Source organism: Patiria miniata, unplaced genomic scaffold, assembly GCF_015706575.1.
Source record: "Patiria miniata isolate m_02_andy unplaced genomic scaffold, ASM1570657v1 HiC_scaffold_22, whole genome shotgun sequence".
Taxonomy (NCBI): domain Eukaryota; kingdom Metazoa; phylum Echinodermata; class Asteroidea; order Valvatida; family Asterinidae; genus Patiria; species Patiria miniata.
The window spans coordinates 16,018,447-16,039,915 of NW_024037061.1; the positions used below are offsets into that span (position 1 = coordinate 16,018,447).

General features: G+C 41.0%; 2 protein-coding genes across 2 annotated transcripts; both read right to left on the minus strand.

Moving 5' to 3' along the window:
* Positions 1-4,623: 4,623 nt before the first annotated feature.
* LOC119729963 (cytochrome P450 2J6-like) lies at positions 4,624-8,158 on the minus strand. Its single transcript, XM_038202756.1, has 2 exons — positions 7,570-8,158; positions 4,624-6,762 (listed from the first exon to the last, which is right to left on the minus strand). Exons 1-2 carry the CDS (start codon positions 7,925-7,927, stop codon positions 5,642-5,644), a joined length of 1,479 nt encoding a protein of 492 aa, XP_038058684.1. The 5' UTR covers positions 7,928-8,158; the 3' UTR covers positions 4,624-5,641.
* Positions 8,159-11,044: 2,886 nt separating this feature from the next.
* Positions 11,045-20,980, minus strand: LOC119730793 (RING finger and transmembrane domain-containing protein 2-like). The gene is made up of 10 exons (XM_038203823.1): positions 20,839-20,980; positions 18,718-19,286; positions 17,895-17,971; positions 16,599-16,699; positions 15,709-15,862; positions 14,749-14,895; positions 14,381-14,446; positions 13,861-13,962; positions 12,680-12,839; positions 11,045-11,469 (listed from the first exon to the last, which is right to left on the minus strand). Exons 2-9 carry the CDS (start codon positions 19,064-19,066, stop codon positions 12,708-12,710), a joined length of 1,128 nt encoding a protein of 375 aa, XP_038059751.1. The 5' UTR covers positions 19,067-19,286; positions 20,839-20,980; the 3' UTR covers positions 11,045-11,469; positions 12,680-12,707.
* Positions 20,981-21,469: the final 489 nt, after the last annotated feature.

The following is a 21,469-nucleotide window of genomic DNA, read 5'->3' on the forward strand; positions in this document are numbered from 1 at the left end:
TTAAATTGTATTCAATTCAGAGTATTCCAAAAACTGTTTTTATCTGAACACCGCAAGTGCTACTTCACATTATTATTACTGTAGCCTAATTATAGATTCTAAAAAAAAACCAGACAATAGTCCAATGTACTTCCCCCAAAGAAGGAGATAGGAGTTGCAGGCAGAAAACATTGACAGAGCTACATGGGTCTGGATTGTTTTGGTCGCTATTTTACATTTCCGGTTTAGATTATTTTTAAGGGATTATGCTAATTATTATTCTATTTCCGAGTCCCGAAGTACCGAACACAGATATAAAAAAAAAATTTCTACATCAGCTTATTAGTGGGGCTTGCGTTTACTGTCAGGGCGCATCCATTTAGCAAGGAAACTTTGGCATAAGTTTAAAGTCACTTAGAACATATTTCATTATACTATAATGACTAAGAATAAATCACTTGTAGTGATATAGTAATGGCAAATTAAAAGCGATTACGAATGGCATTACTCTCGAAAAAGTTCAAAATAATTTTCCCATTTGAACTAAATGTCAGGGGAAAACCTCCACTAACCACACACATTAAATTCCTCACACTTACCTTTTGAGTAGCCTATGTCGTCCATTTTCATTTTATAAAATGTGAAACCGAGAAATTAAAAGAATACGATTCAGACATTAAAATAGTATCAATGACCTACTTTTGTTTGGTGTCGCCGATACTTAGGAACAATAGTTATTACACCATGCATGATACGAGTGTATGGGTCCAGGCGAGTAACTAGGCCCCGAATGGCCTGCACCGGCCAAATCAAGATTTGCAAGCCCTCGAATTTTCGGATATTAGAGCATTTTGAGGGCCATGAACTTGAGGGTTTGTTAAAAAAAAAGGAAAACAAGGAAGATTGGAAGCCGTGGACGGATCTGCGAGCTTGTTTTCCTATGATATTTCGGTGAAATTGGGCCATAAAATCGCTCTATTTTGCAATGGGGCGTCAGGACTACTTTTGGGGGTGGTCACATTTCTCCAAAAAGTCATCAGATTACCCCTGAAAAATTTAACCGAAAATGAAAGATGACGAAATAAGCTTTGATTTCATGTGTGTCTCAAGCACATTGGAGAGCTCTTGCGACTGGTGATTTTTTGAGCGACAATTAACTGATGCCGATCGTTTTAAAATCGTCGCAGTTACACTCAGGTCACACAAAATCGGCGACTGAGTTGTTCCCGACGGTCGCCGTAGCTCAGACGCAGCTTGATCCTGAAAAGTCTGTCGCCGTCGGATTTGTGTCGTCGCAAGGTTTACCCGAGGCCGGCTTAAAAATGCGCAGGCACGTTATAATCTAACCGCGCTTCGTCCTACTGCACTGACAATTTTTGCGGACCGAATATTCGAGTGCGATAATTCTTTCTGCAAATAAAATCGTAGGCAATTTGCAATTCACCTGATTTCCTTTTTTTCAGTCTCCTTTTTTTTGGCTGGAGGTTGGCAAGAATACCTGAAGGGGCACGAAGGGTCCATATCCAAAGCACAAACTTTGCACTACAATGTCGCGCATCGCAACAACGTGGTCCGCCCAAAGAATTGGAGGGCATGGTTCATGATAGCGTGGGTTGGTCTCTGCTTCAAATAGAATATCTGGCCGTACCAACCTTTCCCCTACTTCCAACAAAGAACCCGTCGTACAATACGTTCCAATGTGTCATTGTTAAAATGCATTAACCATGAAAGTCTCCTTCGTTTCCCAAAGCACCTTCACACAATTAACGTTAGGAGAAAAAAGGGACTTCTTTTCATTTTAAGCATGTAGGCCCTATATGATGTTTATAGCCAAACTACTTCATGGCCATTTTGTGAGTTGGAGTACACTTTTAAGTTGCATCTGGAAATTAAACTCGGATTACTTTCACATTCAATTTTTTTAATGTCTGTAATTCAATTCAAAATATTCCAAAATCTCATTTTTTATTTTTTTTATCCGTACACTTCAAGTGCTATAGCGCATTGTTATTACAGTAATTGTAATTTATATTCTCAGTCTCCCCCAAAACACAATTGAGTATATTTCTTTTGTGATTCCCCAAAAGGAAGAGTGATTTGCAGGCAGAAAATTATAATACAGCTACATGATGGGTCTGAATTTCGCAACGGTGATGTCTTGGCAAGACTGTTCTGGGGAAGGGGTGACGGAGGAAGAACGGGTGGGGTGAGTGGGAGGGGGGGGGGGGCTGGCTGACCGACCGCCAACTGACTATACATGACGCTGTTACATGTTTGTAATCATTAATGTAACATTTGGCGCCATTGCCTGCAGTATATACTGTTGCATTCACGTTCAAGTGTTTCGGGGGCAATATCCTATATTATTGTGAGGAGTTATATTTTGGGAAATATCGAGACGCATAATATATTCTCTCCCAAGGTTTTAAGTCTTCTTGGAAGGCCATACAGTTTCGCGCGGTGGAACTGCAGTCATTTCTGGTTTGAGTGATGCAACACCCCAAATTCCCCCCCCCCCCCCCCGTAAAAAAAATCCACGCAACGCCCTATTGATGTAGGGCATAAGTCACATCGCCATCAAGAATTATGTAGGTGAATAGTCAAATTGATCATTTACTAATATGTAGGTTATGCGTCGAGCTGACCTGATAAGCATCATGTAGGTCATAAACATGGGCGTTGCCAGGATTTTTTTTCTGGGGGGCAAAGCAATTTTTCCCCAAAATTCATTAACTTTTTCATTATCTTCTCAATTTACAATTTTTCCGAGCGTGAGCAGGGGAGCATTTGCCCTACCCCCCCCCCCCCCCCATCAAATTAACAAAAATATGGCTTCGGACCTCTTTTTCCTTTTTCCTTCCCCCCTTTCCCCCCCCCCCCTCGTTTTCCAAGGGGGGGGGAGTGCCCCCCCTGCCCCTCCCCCCCCCCCCCGCGACACCCATGGTCATAAGCCTTTCTACGCGTTCTTCCAGATTTGACGATGTTCTCGTTGGGTAGAATATGCGGGCAAACTGCACAAACATAGTGGGGACCAACGAATTAGGGGGGGGGGGCTCCTGTTCTGAAGTGTTAACAATATGTCTAAGTTGATTAACAGATTGCAGATTAGATTACCATTACCCATCATAATATTTCCCTGCTAGAGTGTGTATATCATCTGGGCATATATGAGTCATCGTGTGTCTACACTATCACGTGTCTGGATGGGTCTATATCCAGGAGATGAAAATCGTCAAAAACTCGAACTGCACATGCGCAGTTGGAATTCAGATTTGGCTGAGGCTCATTTGGGATTCAGCTCGTGGCATGACCGAATGAAACGTGGCAATCGATTTCCATGATTGATCCGATCCTTGTCCACTCTCACAAATAAGTCTATTTAATGCAATGTTTGCCAATCGAATGACATAATGTGCAGCCACATCGTAGTACAAAAAAGGCCTATTAAAATATTTGCTAAGATACTTCCATGGCTCCCGCGAGGATGGGGATAGCCAGAGATGGAGACAATATGCAAATAAAAACAGTCAAATAATCTTGGTGGTTAAAAATAGACCAAGGCTTTAAAGGACCACGCAAAATATATTGGAGCAAACAAAGAAGTACACACATAAGGCGAAGTAAAAAAAAAAAACATGTTTAGCGTCCCCGCCCGCTTCCTTTTAAAAGGCCGCCTCCTTTTTTTTTTTTTTTTTTTTTTTTTTAAAAGACAAAAATTGATAAATTTTAACGATCTCTGACGAAAGAAATCATATTTTTAGACTTTTATACCATGTATAAAGCTGTGGAAATAGTCAATGAGTCCAAGTGGCGGCCATTTTGAAAAAAGCTGGTAACCATCTTGAAAAATAGCCTGGCCGCGTTGTCTTGAAAAATGTGTCGGGCGGCCATTTTGAAAAGAAAAAAACAAAAAAAAAGGGCCTCCTCCTTCCTTTTTGTCAAAGAGGCAGGACGCTAAACATGTTTTTTTTTTATTTTGCCTAAAAAGAGCTTATGCTCCCATGGCTAGACACATGCACAACGATCGTATACGCGTCAGTAGACGGCCCGTTCAATGACGTGTTCTGGCTTAAGCGGACCTATAAATTAGGCAAAATAAATAAAAAAAACATGTTTAGCGTCCTGCCTCTTTGACAAAAAGGAAGGAGGAGGCCCTTTTTTTTTTCTTTTTTTTTCAAAATGGCCGCCCGACACATTTTTCAAGACAACGCGGCCGGGCTATTTTTCAAGATGGTTACCAGCTTTTTTTCAAAATGGCCGCCACTTGGACTCATTGACTATTTCCACAGCTTTATACACGGTATAAAAGTCTAAAAATACGATTTCTTTCGTCAGAGATCGTTAAAATTTATCAATTTTTGTCTTTAAAAAAAAAAAAAAAAAAAAAAAAAAGGAGGCGGCCTCTAAAAAGGAAGCGGGCGGGGACGCTAAACATGTTTTTTTTTTTACTTCGCCTTACAGTGCGAGTCAAAAAACTATACACTTTTAATATTGGCCATAGTTTTATTCTGTAGCAATAAAGATAAGATATTTTCATATGTACTTTTAGAGTAACTCTTCCTGCTTCTTTTGGTGACATTTTCACTGGATTAGTTTTCATGCATATACATGTAACTGCACAGGAGACAATAAAGGGGGTTGGGTGAAATCTGACTTGCGCCAACTGGTCAGGGCTGGATAAGAAAGAAACAATTTAAAAGAACACAACCATTGTCTAACAAAGAGACAAAATAGGATTTCATTAGCTTTTAAACTTCGTGTTTATTCAAAACATTTAAATTTAATTAAAAAGGCAATTAAATTCCCCGGTGTCTTAGTCCTCAACATGGCCACCATCTCGTTCAATGCACAGCTGGGCTCGGCGCATCATTCCTGCAACAGCACGGCGAATCACCTCCCTGTCTTGTTGAGAATGTCGATTTCACGAGTTATCCTTTCCTGGAGGTCATCCAGATATGCCTATACTGAAACTCTTGCAAGCAAGATCCACAAATCTGAACTGATTATGCATTCCATGACCAGAACCAAGACGATGGATGTGTTCTTTTAAATTGTCTCATTCTTATCCAGCCCTGACCAGTTGGCGCAAGTCAGAGTTCACCCGACCCCTTTAATTGTCTCCTCTGCAGTCATGCATGAAAACTAATCCAGTGAAAATGTCACCAAAAGAAGCAGGAAAAATTACTCTAAAAGTACATGTGAACATATCTCATCTATATTACTACAGAAAAAACTATGGCCAATTTTTTTTAAAGTGTATAGTTTTTTTGGACTCACACTGTAGTACTATATACATTTCATTTGATAAGGAATATTTGGCCCATCTCACACTTGTAAATGCCGTGATTACGTGACACCGACTTTCAGCTATCTATTTTATTCTACACTGCAAATCACTAGGAATATTGGGGTTGAAACGTACTTTGCACAGTCATGATAGAAGCTGGGGGACTGTTTGCCTACGGGCAACCACACCACATGTGACATGGTCTACATCATCAGTGAAAGTGTCTTGAGGTGAAAAACATAAGTTTTATTCGAAATTTTTGGGGAAAAGTTTGCAGAATTTTAGCAAAACAAATCGAAAAAATGTCAGGATTAAAAAAAGAAGTTGGCGATCCTTCCTATAGTCCCTTCGTATTTATATAAGTCATTGTTTCAGTTACTCGCGCTTCATGGCACGTATGTCAAATTCCTTGGGCGAGTAGGTGATACCGCCCCTTCCTTTAAGGGACAGTGGAGACGAGTTGTCTGGTTTGTTGAAGGTAAACTGATGCATGAAGAAGCTGAAGAAGATAAACAACTCCATCTTAGCCAGGTGCTCACCGATACAGCTCCGACGACCAATGCTAAACGGTATCAACTCCTCAGCCTGAACTGCCTCGCCTTTGTCGTTTAGGAATCTCTCGGGTTTGAACTGATCGGGATCGGACCATACTTTGGGGTCACGGGCCACCGCCCACAAGTTTGGAAAGAGAAGGGTGCCTTTAGGAATCAAGAAGCCACGGAATTGGGTGTCTGCGGCAGCAGCATGTGCAACACCCAACGGCACAATCAGACTCAGGCGTTGAACCTCCCAGATGACGGCTCGGGTGAAGTTCAGCTCCGGTTTGTCGGCCATCCTAGGCAGCCGGTTGCGACCGACCACGGCGTCGATCTCGGCCTGGACTCGCTGCTGGATCTCGGGGTAGACAGCCATGTACAGGAGGGCCCACTGGAGCGTAGTGGCCGTTGTCTCAGAACCAGCCGAGAAGAGATTTGCTATGGTTCCACCTAACCCTTTTTCAGGAAGATGGCCATTGTTGTTCAGTTCCTTCAAGTAAACGTCAGTGAAATCGTTCAGATTGTCGGGGTCGAAGGCAGCATGGTGGTTGTCGACGATACTTTTTAAAAAAGTCCGGAGTTTATCCAAATTTGACATCAACTTATCGGTCGATACGAAAGGCAGATAGCGAAGAGCCGGGAAGAAATTGAGAGCACCGCCTGCGCCAAGCAGCTTGACATTTTGGCCAAGTAAGAAAAGAAGCTTCTGGAACTCTTTGTCACTGTACTCGTACCGCTTTCCGAATACAACGGAGCAAATGACATTGGATACTGCGTTACCAAGCAGAGCTTTGGGGTCAAATGGCTTCCCGTTGAAAGCAGACATCTCCTTCATCAGTTCCTCAGCTTCGGTGCCGACCTTCTCCTCAAAGCTCGTTTTGCCCACTCCGAAGCTCCTGAGGACGGTCAAGCAGAAACGACGAAGCTCGATCCAGGGCTGGCCAGACGCCATTAATACACCTGTCAAATCAAAGAAATATACAATTACTAATGTAATGTTCATGCTAACCAATCAATTAAAACTTGCCTGATAAAATAATCTAATCCACTGAGACTTTTCTTAGAAAACATGGTACGGGACTGCAGGTTGTCCCACAAAAAAACCCTAACAGTCGAAAACCAATTCGGAATATTTTCAAATTACCTCTTAAAGTCAGATAAGTAATCTACCATGCAAACTTTATTTCATTCAAATCGATGCATTGGAACAAACGCTATGCTTCATCAAACTCAAGGGTTGAAAATCGTCTTGGGCCACTTTCCTTGAAAGTGAGAAACGCAGTTAAAGAAACACACAAAAGATTTGTTTCCTTTGTTGGAGTATAAAAGTGGCCCAAGTGGTTTTTCAATTGCCGTATTTTGATCGCTGTATCTTTTGAACAAAACGTCCTAATGAAACTAACCAAAAAGCATTTGGAAGACCGATTATTCCACTCAGCAATGTATTACACACGATTTGAATACTACCCCCACTTTTCTGAAAACATGCCCGATTCGACTGATTTTTTTTTATGGACAACCTGTATGTGGAGCCCTGGTGATATAACTACCGAAAAGGAAAAATGGGCAGTTGTTGGTTGTTTGTTATGTTGTTGTTGGTTGCCTACTTAAAGGTATCTCCGTAGTCGGCATGCAATATTTTTTAAGGGATTGCTCGGTAAACAATCTCATAAAATCAGACAATCTAAACATTGTTTGCAATGTAAAAAAAATCAGACATCTCAACTCTTGTTTGAAATGTAGTGTGTACTCATTTTTGCCGCATACCTTCAGTTTTGAAGAGCTCGGCCAAATACATCTTGGGTCTGTCGTTCAGCTGAGGATGTTGGAAAGCTTCCTTCACGGAGGTGTAGTCATTGAGGACCACCACTGTCTTGTTGAAGACTTTCAGACGAAACACGGGCCCGTACTTCGCAGCATACCTCATGAAGAGATCGTGGGGTTCCACGCCTCGTCGTATCTCACGTACAATGGCCGGAACGGAACCGATGAGTGGGAACCCCCAGGGGCCAGGAGGGAGGTTCTTAGGTCGCCCCAAGAACCACCGAAGAACCAGAAGGACAGCCACGCACAGTAATACAGTGCGAACGTCTAGATACCACAACATATTCTGAAGAACGGACATTTTGTTTTATTTTCTCTCGATGAACTATAATTTGGTTTGCTGGAGTTTTTTGTACAGATTCTATAGTAGGGCCTATACTGTTTACCATTCCACTACGTTTTGCAACCACTTCAAAATTTGCACGCCTTTTATGAGAAACACTGTACCCACATAAACACTGATGTGGTATTATCCTCTGATAAAAGGCCCGAAATAGACAAACAGTGACGTGACGTTCGGCATCCAACCAGGTCCCTGGGAAATGCGTTCCGCGAAAGTCAATAAAAAAGCAAGCAATGCTTTCCAACAGGTTTCGCAATGTGTCCACAGGGTGGATTGATTTTCTACTGATATCTATCATGGAGGATACATTGTCTCATTCACTATAGCCTTATTGTCGGGGTCTTCGGATTTGACTTCCGAGTTCCAACCTACATAATGTTTGACTTATGACCTACATAATGTTTGACTTATGACCTACATTTGGTCAATTTGACTTAAGATCTACAAAATGCCTTAGCATTAGAGCTTAGGGCATTGATGGATAACAGGAAAAGGATTTTCAATTGGTGTAATTATATCGTTTGAGGCCTTTCTTACAACTCTCCCCTCCAAATTCTGTATTGTCTCCTTTTGGAGAATAAAGTCACAGATGTCATGACTTTTTAGTTTCAGACAGAATTTTCAAAGACAAACTATCAGTCAATCGATATAGTCTCTATCCTTCTCTTTCTGTTGAGTAGTTACTTCTGAAACGGAAAAAGTTCGCTTGCTTGGAAATCTCTTTTTTGGTTCACCGTATAAAGTCTGAAACAAACGCATGATATTTGAAAAGTGATGCCAAACTATCTTACATTATTATCATTGTCATATTATACATTCTTCCGTCTTTGTCAAACCATGGAGGCAAACGCATTTACTCCTTCCACTATTATTCCAATTTTATTGCAGATTCAAATTACAATGAGTGCTGCTTTTCAACTGGTTTTCAAATGTGAACGACGTTTTTATTCCGCACTCAGTTGAACTGCATGTTCTTCAAACCACACACAATTCTGCTTTTAGGCCTAAATCTTGTAGCAATTATTGTGTCCATGAATAACAATATTGTATGGAACGTTAAACACTTTTCAGTGCTTTTAGGACTAAATTGTACGGAGCATTGGCCTTCCTCGACGTCATTCCATGGTTACTGCATAATAAACAAAGTATTTGTTATTACGATTTCTTTGTGGGAAGTAGGGGAAAGGTAGTGACCGACGGGAAGTCTATTCTGTAAGCGTGATACCGTGAACCATGCACTAAATAAATACCAAATACTTTGGGTAAATATTAGCACTGCGATGACCCTCTCCCCGTGGGGAAAAAAAGAAAGAAATTCGCTACACAATTCGCGGAGCGCTTTGGTCCAATGGTTACGGTGTTCGCCGCGGAACGTGGGTTCGAACCCGGACAGGGAACATGGTGCTGATGTTCTTGGGCAAGACACTTTACTACAATTGCCTCTCTCCACCCAGGAGTATAAATGGGTACCTGTGAAGGTAGAGACCAGATTGCGCTGATCATGAGCTGCTGCAGAAACTGATCTCATGGCCTGATGAACAGGGGTAATTGTGAAGCGCTTTGAGACCTTTCAAAAGCGCTATATAAGCGACATATTATTATCATTATTACACAAGTGCAATTTTTTGCCGGTCCATTCCAGATACATTGATGATGCATGATACATTCATGATACATTGTGAACGCAGTAGGTAAAGTGTGAACGGCGAAAGTGGAAGTTTCATTTCCATACTTAGCAGCAGAAGCTGGTATAGCAAACACGTCATGCGCGACGGCTCAACAATCACATTTGTTTAATTTGAATGACGTCCTTCAAAATTTGCGTAACCAAATTTCGTCAAAGTGACGGTTCCTACATGTAAGTCCCCAAAAGACAGTGCAAAACAAAAGAGTCAGGGTGTTAGAAAGATTGCCATGATTAAAAATAAAGATTTTAATTGATCCATAAGTTGGACAGAATTCCAATCTTTCAGGCAAGCAAAGGATGGACAATTCTTCAAAAAGTACATATAAGCTCAATAAAATTGTGAACAATAAATTAATTAATTGTACATAAATTAATTAATTGAAAAGACAAAAAGTGCATACAGTGTACGTTGTACCATTAAGTATCAATGCAAATGCATAAGAGTATTAGAACCATTTGGGCTAAATTTCAAAGAATTCTTTATTGAAATGAATTACCCACCTTGGGAATTAAAATGATATACATGTATCCATTAATTTAATGTTTTAAATGACATCATACTCAAGACACTTATTATGTGAAGATCAAATTACGTTGAACTGATAGATTTCCGTTTATTTGACACTGTAAACAAAACTAACCTGAACGTCTGGGTACTAAACACTGGATAGTCAAGAGCTAACTCTGTCTATAGCAACATTGCAAGATTGATTGTTAAGCAATAAGTCATGCCTCAATATTTTTTTCATGTACATTTCAAATTTTGCAAATCCCAACGTGTTGAATATTACAATGCTTGATTGCCTTCTTACAAACCACATTGTTGAAGTTGATAAGCCCAGATATCAACATATCATATATATGAAAAGCCTCATGTTCACACAAAACTTTTCTTGTTGTCATTTTCCACATGCTATAATACCAGCCAAACCACTTCCTATAGTGTGGCACAGGTGAAACACCTGCTGTGGAATCACATACTGTCTGCACTTGTGTTTTTCTAAAGAAGATATGTACAAAACACAAAAGAGATGGGAAGCAGTAGAGATATGAAGGACACAATTTAATAATCAGTGAGGAATAAAGGCCAAAGTTAATTTTTTTTTGTAGATATGTGGAAGAAGTCCCATCTGCTCAAACTTTGTACTTTTTCATCACCATGAATACGGTGCTCAGATATTTGAGAATAGCAGAGTTTCCACAGGATTCTCAACATGGAGGACTGACGAGGAACGGCGAGGACTTGGGAAGACTCTTAAGGACTTGCGAGGACTTACAAAGACTGTTGAGGACTTGCGAGGACTTGCGAGGACTTGTGAGGACTTGCGAGGACTTGTGAGGACTTGCGAGGACTTGCGAGGACTTGCGAGGACTTGTGAGGACTTGCGAGGACTTGCGAGGACTTGCGAGGACTTGCGAGGACTTACGAGGACTTGCAAGGACTTGCAAGGACTTGCGAGGACTTCCAAAGACTGTTGAGGACTTGCAAAGACTTGTGAAGACTGGAGAGGACTGGAGAGGATTTGCGAGGACTGGAGAGGACTTGCGAGGACTGTCAAAGACTTGCAAGGACTTGCGAGGAGTTGTGAGGAGTTGTGGTGGACTTCCCGAGGACTGTTGAGGACTTGCAAGGACTTGTGAGGACTTGTGATGGACTTAACTTCAACACTATCTTTTACATATATAAGCAAAAGGAAATCTTATTTTCCGATAGATTTTTTTCTTGTAATTATCTTACACAGCCAGCTGCATTGCCTCTGATGAGGGGGGACAAAACAAGATGTGGCCTCCACCTCCAGAGAGCACAGAATCTCTGCAACAAAACAAAAACAAGCGGTCTTGTTTGAGTCTGAAAAAAAAGTTCACTGAACCATTGAGATTAAAACCTCAGGAAGAGGGATTCTTTAAAAATCCTGAAATCGGGAAATATTTGACAAATCTCAGCCTTGCTTGACTCATCACAGTAGACTTTACAAAAAAAAAATCACTGGTAATTTGACATAAACAACCCATGGTTTGTCTTAGAGAAACTGTCAACTGTGATAAGACTGAATGATTTTTTGGAAAAGGAGTTGCGACCTGATGGTGCTTGCTCTCTTGTTCAGCAAATTACTTTTTAGGATCCAAATGTCAGGGCTTCCAACTTTGAGTAAGAGCTGAGAGTGAGTATTTGGCGATGGAGCTTGAACAGAACTAATCTGAGCGCGAAGCGTGAAGACCTAACGGCGTGGGGTTCGAGGTCTGCTTAAGGGCCCTGAACATTGTTGGATTCTAGACGCTCTGTGGTGTGATCTGAGGCAATTTCTGACCACTTTAACCAATTTGTTGAGCAAAAGATCATCATTTAATCATCATTTCTGAGTTTCATTTGTTAATTTTTTTTTAGCGTGAGAAATCCTGTGCGGGCGTGAATGCGTGAAAATAACCTGAAATGCGGGAGTTACACACTCAATACAGGCATGCAACTGGGAATTCAGAAAAAAACAAGGGAAAGATTTCCATATACGAAGTTCACTAATTTTCCTCTGTATTGACTAACAAGCCCCCAGATAGCAATTTCATGTCATCAAAGTCAATTTGAGCAGTGAGAAAATACAAGCATTTTCTTAGAAAACACTTAGAATTTTTCAGTCCAATCTCATAGGGTTTGTACACAGGGTGTTGGGTGAACTTCGTATATGGAAATCTTTCCAAAACAAGGAAATTCCAAACCACTCAAGACTTTGTACAGTGTTTTTCAATATGTAATGGTATTCCTGAGAATTAAAAAAACGAGGAAATCAGCGGATCCGAGGAAAAGTTGCATGCCTGTCAATACATTAGAGTTGATAGGCCTGAAAGGTGGACCATACTTTTGAATATGAGAGGGGTCCACCTGGATTGCACATCATGCATACACAGAAAGCTTCCAGTTTGTTAGAGTTTTTTTATTGAACACAAAAGGGGAGGGCAGGAGAACTGCCTTACACCTTCCCTGCTGGACCTGCCTAGTTACGCTTCTGCAGAGAAACGAAGAATCTTACCGGAGTGAGATACGTTCTTGGTTTGCTCCTAGAACCATTGTATGATAGACGTTGTGGAACCGTCTCTCCACTGGGGACTGTCGGCAACCTTGGCTCTGCACATTGGGCACGTTCTCTCCCTGTCAAACCACATGGTCACACACTCCTCACAGAAAATGTGCTGCAGGAAATACAAATCAAAACAAGAGCGCAACATGAAGGTGCTGAGCTAGCTATTAACTATTATCTTCAAGCAAACTATTATCTTCAAGCAAACTTGAATCCTCGATGCTGATTGGTCGATCCATGGCAACAAGAGTGTGATATTTTTATATTTGTGTAAGATCTTGGAGGTATATGGTGAAAACGGCATTGAAAATAAAGCCTAAATTAAGAAATGGTGGGCCATTTACAAAGAGATGGTCAAAAACCAAACTGGTTTACACGCGTGTATGAAATACTGGTATGGTCACTGTTATTGCAGTTCTTTGTGCATGCAGTGCTATTCTTTTGACAAGGTCATAAACTTAATGTGGTCGTGGACAAAGTGGTTTTTGACCATTTTTCTGTAAATGGCTGCCATTTCTTAATTTAGGCTTTATTTTCATCGCCATTTTCACCATATACCACCAAGATTTTGTAGATTAGGAATATCTTAAAATAATTTCAACATATCTCCCCGATTTTCATAAATCGGCATCTGAAAAAGTGTACACTTTTGTTTGGACTACCCTGTATAACTCAGTATCAAGCTTTTTAGTTTGTGTTATATTACTTGGGAATAACAGTGTGAGGATCCGGTCTTCACTGCGTGATAATGACCGGCTTTGGGGGTGACCGCTGTTAATGGACCGAGACAAAGTCGAGGTTCATTATCAGCGGTCACCTCCACACCTTCCTCACGGGCGCGCACCCATAGTAACTGTTTTGCAACGCGCGCGTAAGGCTTCACGCGATGGTGGTTGAGCGCATGTGCAGTGTTGTATTGTTACAAGCTACCGTAGGACTGTTGTAAATTTGGCCAATCATTGGCTTGCATGGGGCTGGATCAATGCTGGTTCAGGGGCCATTTATTCGCTTGTTCTTTGAAGCCGGTCTTAATATCACCGTTAATACACCCCCACGTGATCGAGTCTCGACCAATCACAAGCCACCAACTCTCCAAGGTATTTATTAATAGGAGATATGGGAATGGAGTTTACCTTGCAGTGTAGTTCAACTGGATTGGTGAAGTTATCTTGGCATATTGGGCAGGCCTCTCCAACGCCTTGTATGTGGTCGCTGCTAGGCCGACTACCATATTGCTGAAGATGACAGAAAATTAGTATTTTTCAGTTGAGCTAGCATTGTGACTTTAATGACAACTGGTCAAGTTTTTTAAAAAGATAATTTCATATTTCAGCCCTGACCCTGCCAGACGCAACACAGTGCATCAGCTGTAAGTCTGTGGGACCTTGCTGCACTGAGCCATCATGACCAATGCATAAACGGCCAATTCTAAAATAATGAAAGCTAGTCCCATTAAACAATGTCACAACTGCATTATTCAGCTGCAGTTGGTGAAAACAGACACTGAGGCAGTTTGGCCTTGATGGCTCTTGCTACATTGGGCATGCTTTTCACTTTGACAAGTGCTGTGGTTGCTGAATTTATAGCTAACGATTTTAATGATCCTCTATTTCCTCGTCTTCACAAAAAAAAATATGAAACAAATAGGCTTACCGAATCTTTAAAGACATTTTTTACTGTTGTGTAACACTCGAAAATCTTTGAATACGTCATATAGCTCTGTAATAAAAAACAGAAGGTAAAAGATGGCCTTCAGTTCAAAAGTGTCATGTATCAATAAGCCATTTGCGAGTGACTTATATACCCTATGGGATATAAATTTGAAAACATCTGGTACACTGACTTGCTCAGAATGCTTGGCACATTTTAACTTGGAATTCTCCAGACCAAAGACACTGTTGCTAATCACACGATTCGGGGCAAGCTCTTAAAATCCTCCATTTTGCAAAGAGGATTTGGGAGGATTTGGGAAGGTTGGGGTTAATTAACCTTTATTCTGAGCAATGGGTCTTCATGCATACCTTTGCCATGATGTATAACAGGACCAATGCATAGCTGAACAACCAATGCGAGTCCGTGTCCTCTGATAAAAATGCTGTCCAGACAGGAACCGGGGTTAGGGACCGGTAGAGTTGGGAGATATTCTCAATGCACAGGAACACGCGACCCTAAAGAGAGAAAACATGTTAGTAGAAACGTTTGTTCTCCGCAAAGATTGGGTCTGGCTGGAATAACAGAACATTCTTCAAAAAGGGGTGTTAGGCCCCTATTATACATCAGCCCAACCGTAAGTGGGACGGCCCAACTTCAATTGGGACCATCCCAACTGGAACATTCAGTTAGAACAGTCCCACGTTAAGTTTGGACCGATGGTCTAGTTGAGACGTTACAGGGGTACTCAGAAAGTAGATTTGCCTTTTATGGACAACTCAAGAGTAAGAAGATCATCTTTGGGATTTTTTAGCCTCAGTCCTTAATCCAATAATTGGCCAATTCAAATGTCCGATAAACTAAAACTGAGAGACTGATACTTCACCTCTAAACTTTAAAACACACACAAAGAGTTACTGAGATGAAGCAATTTTCAACATTTCTCAACAAAACATGCTTTATTTATCACAGCTCACTCAGTATAGCTTTGGAGACAAGGACAAAGACATTACCACACTGTTTTGGATTTTAAAACTCTTAATAGAATGACACACACACAAGTGAAATAAATTCTTTCTAATAACAAAAATGTCAATGTTTCTTTTCTCTGTATAGACCTATTGCATTCAGTAGCCATCTTTGCGGAGTTTTTCTTGATTAATTCATTCATTTAAATCTAATGTTCAAATAATCTACTCATGCAAAGATCCCTGTAAACTTAAAGCACACACTTCAAAGATGCAATGAAAAAGATCTATAAGGATAAAACAATCAAGTCTATTTCTACACTAATGAGATAAAATAAAAAATAAAGTAATCTTCACTCGTACCCTTCTCTTAAAGCTCAGACAAACTCTTGGCAGAGCGGTAACCAAGCACTTGGTTGCTATGGTGATATATTTGATGACATAATCGGTGATCCCGATGACCCAGAGCAGAGTCCAGAAGTCCATTTTTTCAAAGTTCGGTTTTAGAAATATCAAACTGGAACAGAGTTATAAAACAAACAAGAATATTTTTCGGGGAATATATGTGACGACGAGAACTTGCTTTAACACCAGAAAAACCTTGTCCGAAAATACAGTCAGTCAGTTTAGAACAGTACAGAGTGAGTAAAAAAAAAATGAAACTCAAATGACGGGACCTTTTTAAGCGTAGTTCTGCATGTAGCACTTTCAAAATCTAGGATATGAAAGCCCAATTCATAGGCTTTCTTTCACTACAACAATCAGGCATTCAAATCACTCATGTACTTTTCCAGTTACGAAATTTTAAACACAAACAACGTTTTGAAGTTCTGTCCACGAATCACAAAAAGGTAAGCGTTCTTTCAGCAAAACGAAAACAAGTCACATGCACCCCTATGAGAATTGTTTTCGTTTTGCTTGCCTTGTTTGTGATCCATGGACAGAACTTCAAAACGGTGTGTGTGTTTAAAATTCCGTAACTTGAAAAGTACAGGAGTGATTTGAATGATTCTTGTACTAAAAGAAAGCTTATGAAGTTGGGAAGGTTATGTGTATTGTCATGTTGATGCAGTATAATTTTATTGTTCACGAAACAGTATATTGATCCAACAATTGTTTTCACGTCACAACATGGCTCCTAGTGATAACACGGACACTGTTATTATGGCTTAATGTGATTTTGTCTCAGGGATGTTCTATAATAGACTGAGCCACAAGGTCATAGACCTTTGGATTGCTAGTTCAATACTCACCATTTTGGCAGCTGCTGATCAGCAAAGACGTAGTAGACTACGGCAATATTAAATGGCAGAAGGAGAGACATGAAGAGCAGGGATTTCAAGTTCCGCTTGTCCTGAAAAAGAAGGTTTACAGGGTTGGGTTATGGACAAGTGACAGCTGGTAGCTCGAACAGGATGTAGGGTCTTTCCCCTGGGCGTGTAAATAAAACATTACATTAAGTTTGTAGGATTCAGGACTAGAGATTCTAATGATACTAAAAAATTGCACGACTAGAAATACTAATAATTCTTTCTGATACCAATCATGATAGGTTGGCGCGGACATCCAGGAGCTTCTTACATTGCCTTGTCTAGTTCCCAGACCTATCTACTCAAATCTCAATGTTTCTTGAGTCTGGAATGTTGTATGGCAACTTTAAGTTATCGCTACCAGTGAACACGGGTGTGCAAACAAATAGATGTTTTCATCGGCTGATGTTATCCTACCCAAACCATTCTGAGCAAGCTATCAGTGTACATTCACGGCAGCCCCCTTTAATGGAGAAAGCATTGTGCCAGCTATTGTAAAGATGTATTTATAGGAACATTTAAACTTGCGTCAATAACCTGAGATACACATCCGGGCCCAATTTCATGGCTCTGCTAAGCCCAGAATTCCACGCTTATGATCACCAGTTTGCGCTGAGAATGCTAGCAGGAAAATTCTGCACTAACCCTGTAAGCCAGGGTCCAACTTTAGCGGTAGCCCGCTAACCAAATGCTAGTCAAAACAGCGGCGGGCTAGTCAAACTATTCCTTAAGTAGCCCGGCTAAGGTAAAAGTAAAGGGGACGAACCTGTGTCCATGAAATGCTGCTGTGGGGGGATCGCCACACCTCCTCCACAGCGAGTCTGTTACCTTCCCAGCATTGAATAATGCCGGTACCCATTTAACACCTGGGTTGAGAGGAGTAATTGAGGTAAAGCATCTTTACTCAAGGGCACAACACGCATGGCCACGGCGGGGCTCGAACCCACAATCTCACGATCATCAATGCTGTGCTCTACCGCTAGACCATATGTGACCTTAAGGTCGGACCCAGTGTAAGCGCAGGATCCTTAGTTACAGGGTGTACGCATGCGCAGAAGCCAAAATTCCTCGCTAACCCGTGAAATACGCTTACTGTAAACATGAAATTTCCTGCTACAGTAAGCAGGGATTTTTCAGTAATGGTAAGCAGAGTCATGAAATTGGGCCCTGCTTGATACCTCCAAATATGGCATGGTTACTTGCCCTCACTCGTTCACAAATACACCCTATAAGACTCACCCTCTGAGCAACCTGTTCTTTGAGTTTGCCGTTGAAATGGAAAAATGCAGCCCCCATTCCAATGAGCACAATTACACCTAAGGGGTAAGAAAGAAAATCACTTTTAGAAAATACTCAGAATGTACTCATCCAGAAAATTTAGCTGTGAGAATGTTGATTTTTCTTTTTTGGTGGTTGAGGGGAGTTGTAATCCTTCATATAATGTCAATACTTTCAGAAATCTTATATGACGAGGCAGTAGGGAAAGTTTAGAAGGAAAAGGGTTTTGAACTGCAAAATAAATGGAGCAGTTTTAGAATGGCAAAGGGTTTATAATATAGGTTTTGAAACTGAATTAGTTCAGTTCAGGTTGGGCTCAGCAATTTCAGTTCGGTTCAGTAGCAAGGTTCACGTACATGGAGATAAAACACACAAACAAAATCGTGTTTGAAAATTTGTGACAATTAATGTTCCACAAAGAGATATTTAATGATTTTGTCCCAACTCGTTTATTAAATGTTCATATATGCATCAGAAAGTTAATACTTGGCTTATCATTTTGATAGATCACTCATGGCAACCATCCTGGAAACTACGGACATTTGGAGAAAAAATGGGACGGTTCTTGTTGATTTCCACAGTACAAGATTTGTGTAAGGCCTTGTAATTCAAAAATAGCTCTGGCTACTTCAGACTCATCTTGCTGTATTTGGTCACATTTTCAAAACAAATACTTGGGAACGGGATATTTGAATTTCTTTTTATTTAAACACAAATTTGCCAAGCACTGTCATCACATTGACACTTGAAGTACATGAATGATCCAGGCAATACAGTTGCTCACCTATTCTGTGATCATACAGGATTTTCAGCAGCAAGATCAGTACAAACGGCAGAGTGCGTTCCATGAGGGGCCTAAGCGCCCTGAACTGTCCCTCGGCAAGACCCCCTTGCCTATCTCCATTCTCCCCCTCGCTGGTATCTCCCGCACCGTCGTTCTGGTTACCGGCCCCGTTCCTGTTTTCCTCCTCTGGGTTCACAGCCGGCATGTCAATGATGATTGCGTCTCGGCCCTGCCCACCACCCCCAGGTGGGCGGGGCGGGTCCTCCATTGTCCCCAGTCCCGGGATGATCCCCTGGAGGACATTTTCAAGACGGTCAGACAGAGGGCGCTGTTCACCGGAGGCAGCCATGTTACCGTTTTGCTACAAATATTTATTTCAGGAATGCACAAGTTTAAAATCACGAGTATTGCATGTATGTTGACTCGTCAAATGTTAGGATTTCTGTGACGGATGGACACTACATGCAAGCAAGTCAGCATCAGTCAGGTTGGTCCAATCTTGGAGGAAGCAGCTTAACTGTCGTCATGGTTATTCACAAATCAATAGTGGAACCACAGTCACATCGACACTGCAGAAAATACAAGCAACATTTAACAATGTTAAAAACCACAGAGTATAACACACTGTATGATTGCCAGCTCTCCATGTCAAACATAAACGTACGTCACTTTTATCAATAAATTTTCAAGCGCCAAAAAGTTACTTTCTATGGTTCTTTGATCCATTTTCCCTCCTCAACTCTCACTCTGTACCTAGCTGGAGTTACCCAGCCCTGAGTTTTATCATTGGGTTGTCATCTAGGGCTGGAGCGCATTTTTCTCAAAACTTGTAGTATTTGCAAAAAAAAATTGGAAAATGTTCAATTTTGTCCCCGTTACACACTAATTGCAACTGCAACTCACCCCAAACTTGCCTGGAATAACCATTACACAGGTCCTTGAAGTAAAAAACGATCCACGATGAAGATTCAGCCTACAATTGCAGTGAAAACAGGAGGAATAACCGCTAACTTGACAACCTTGCTGGATTGACCAGGACCGCTATTGGTTTGTGCACACAAAAAATTGTGTACAATGAATGGCGGTCGATTAACAGGCACAGAGAGCGATCGCTGTCAACTACTCGTTTTTGCCGGCTGCGCTGGCTGTTGGCGCGTGACGTCACGCGGAAGCGTAACACCCGATGACTGTTTCATGCACTAATATAAGGTTTACCACTCGCATACAGCTTTGGTACTGGAACCGCAACCAATAGTGCATGAAACAGTCATCGGGTGTTACGCTTCCGCGTGACGTCACGCGCCAACAGCCAGCGCAGCCGGCAAAACGAGTAGTTGACAGCGATCGCTCTCTGTGCCTGTTAATCGACCGCCATTCATTGTACACAATTTTTTTTGTGCACAAACCAATAGCGGTCCTGGCCAATCCAGCAAGGTTGTCAAGTTAGCGGTTATTCCTCCTGTTTTCACTGCAATTGTAGGCTGAATCTTCATCGTGGATCGTTTTTTACTTCAAGGACCTGTGTAATGGTTATTCCAGGCAAGTTTGGGGTGAGTTGCAGTTGCAATTAGTGTGTAACGGGGACAAAATTGAACATTTTCCAATTTTTTTTTGCAAATACTACAAGTTTTGAGAAAAATGCGCTCCAGCCCTAGATGACAACCCAATGATAAAACTCAGGGCTGGGTAACTCCAGCTACTCTGTACCCTCCTCCAATCCTCTTTGTTTACCAGTTACTTACTTCACTGGGATTCAAACCCGCAATCTTGTTATTTAATCACACCGGTCTTATCCACCCACTGCACTACATCACCCACTAGTCAAACGATCGTTGCCAATTTAGTGTAGGCCTAAATACATTTCTGATTAGCCTATAATGAAAATCAAAATTTGACAAAGTTTTACATGTTTTTGTACATGTTCCAAGTGTGGCCTTTATATACCGAGGTAGTCCAGTAAAAAATAAAATGGCCACATTTATGGGGCTAGTATCGATAGGCGCATTTTGTCACGAAATAGATGATGCACAAACATCGTAAACACAACTGACTGAATATTTCAGTTGACACTTTACAAAACCGTACATATCCAATTATCCATAAATAAAGACATCTCCTTACCATGTCCTGAATGTTTATACTACTAGCGTATCACTTCGGAATTTCAGATTGTAGGGCCTACAAAAGCCAAGCAAAATAGCAACGTCACCGAATTGCGTGCTGTAACGTAACGGATCCCGACAGGTGACCGTTTTAGCCGATTTTCGGCTAACTTTGACAGATTTTTTGTGAAAAGTTTGAGAGAAAAAAATTGACAGAATGGATTTTTTTGGCAGGTTTCTGGCAGAATTCTGCAAAAGTGAATATTCGACAGAAAAACAGCAAATTTGATAAAAATTGTATATTTGTTTTAAAAAAAAGCTTCAATCTTTTTCGAACAAACCCTTACATAAATGGGACAGGTTGGCAGGTACGTTCTGAGGTGAAATTTAGGGTACCGACAAAGTCTAGTGATGACAAAGTTGCGTTTTAATTGCCTGAAATTTACACAATGTCATAACATCTTTATCATGTTTATGTGACTATAGATTTTTTATAATGTAATTTAAACCTTAATAAAGGCAATACTACAATATCTACACGTGATTTTAAGTATTTAAAGTTGCCTGAGTAATTCTGGGGAATTTGGCAGATTTTTGATGAATCTGACAGATTTTTGAATTGCATTTAGCAGAATTGGGCCATGACCTTA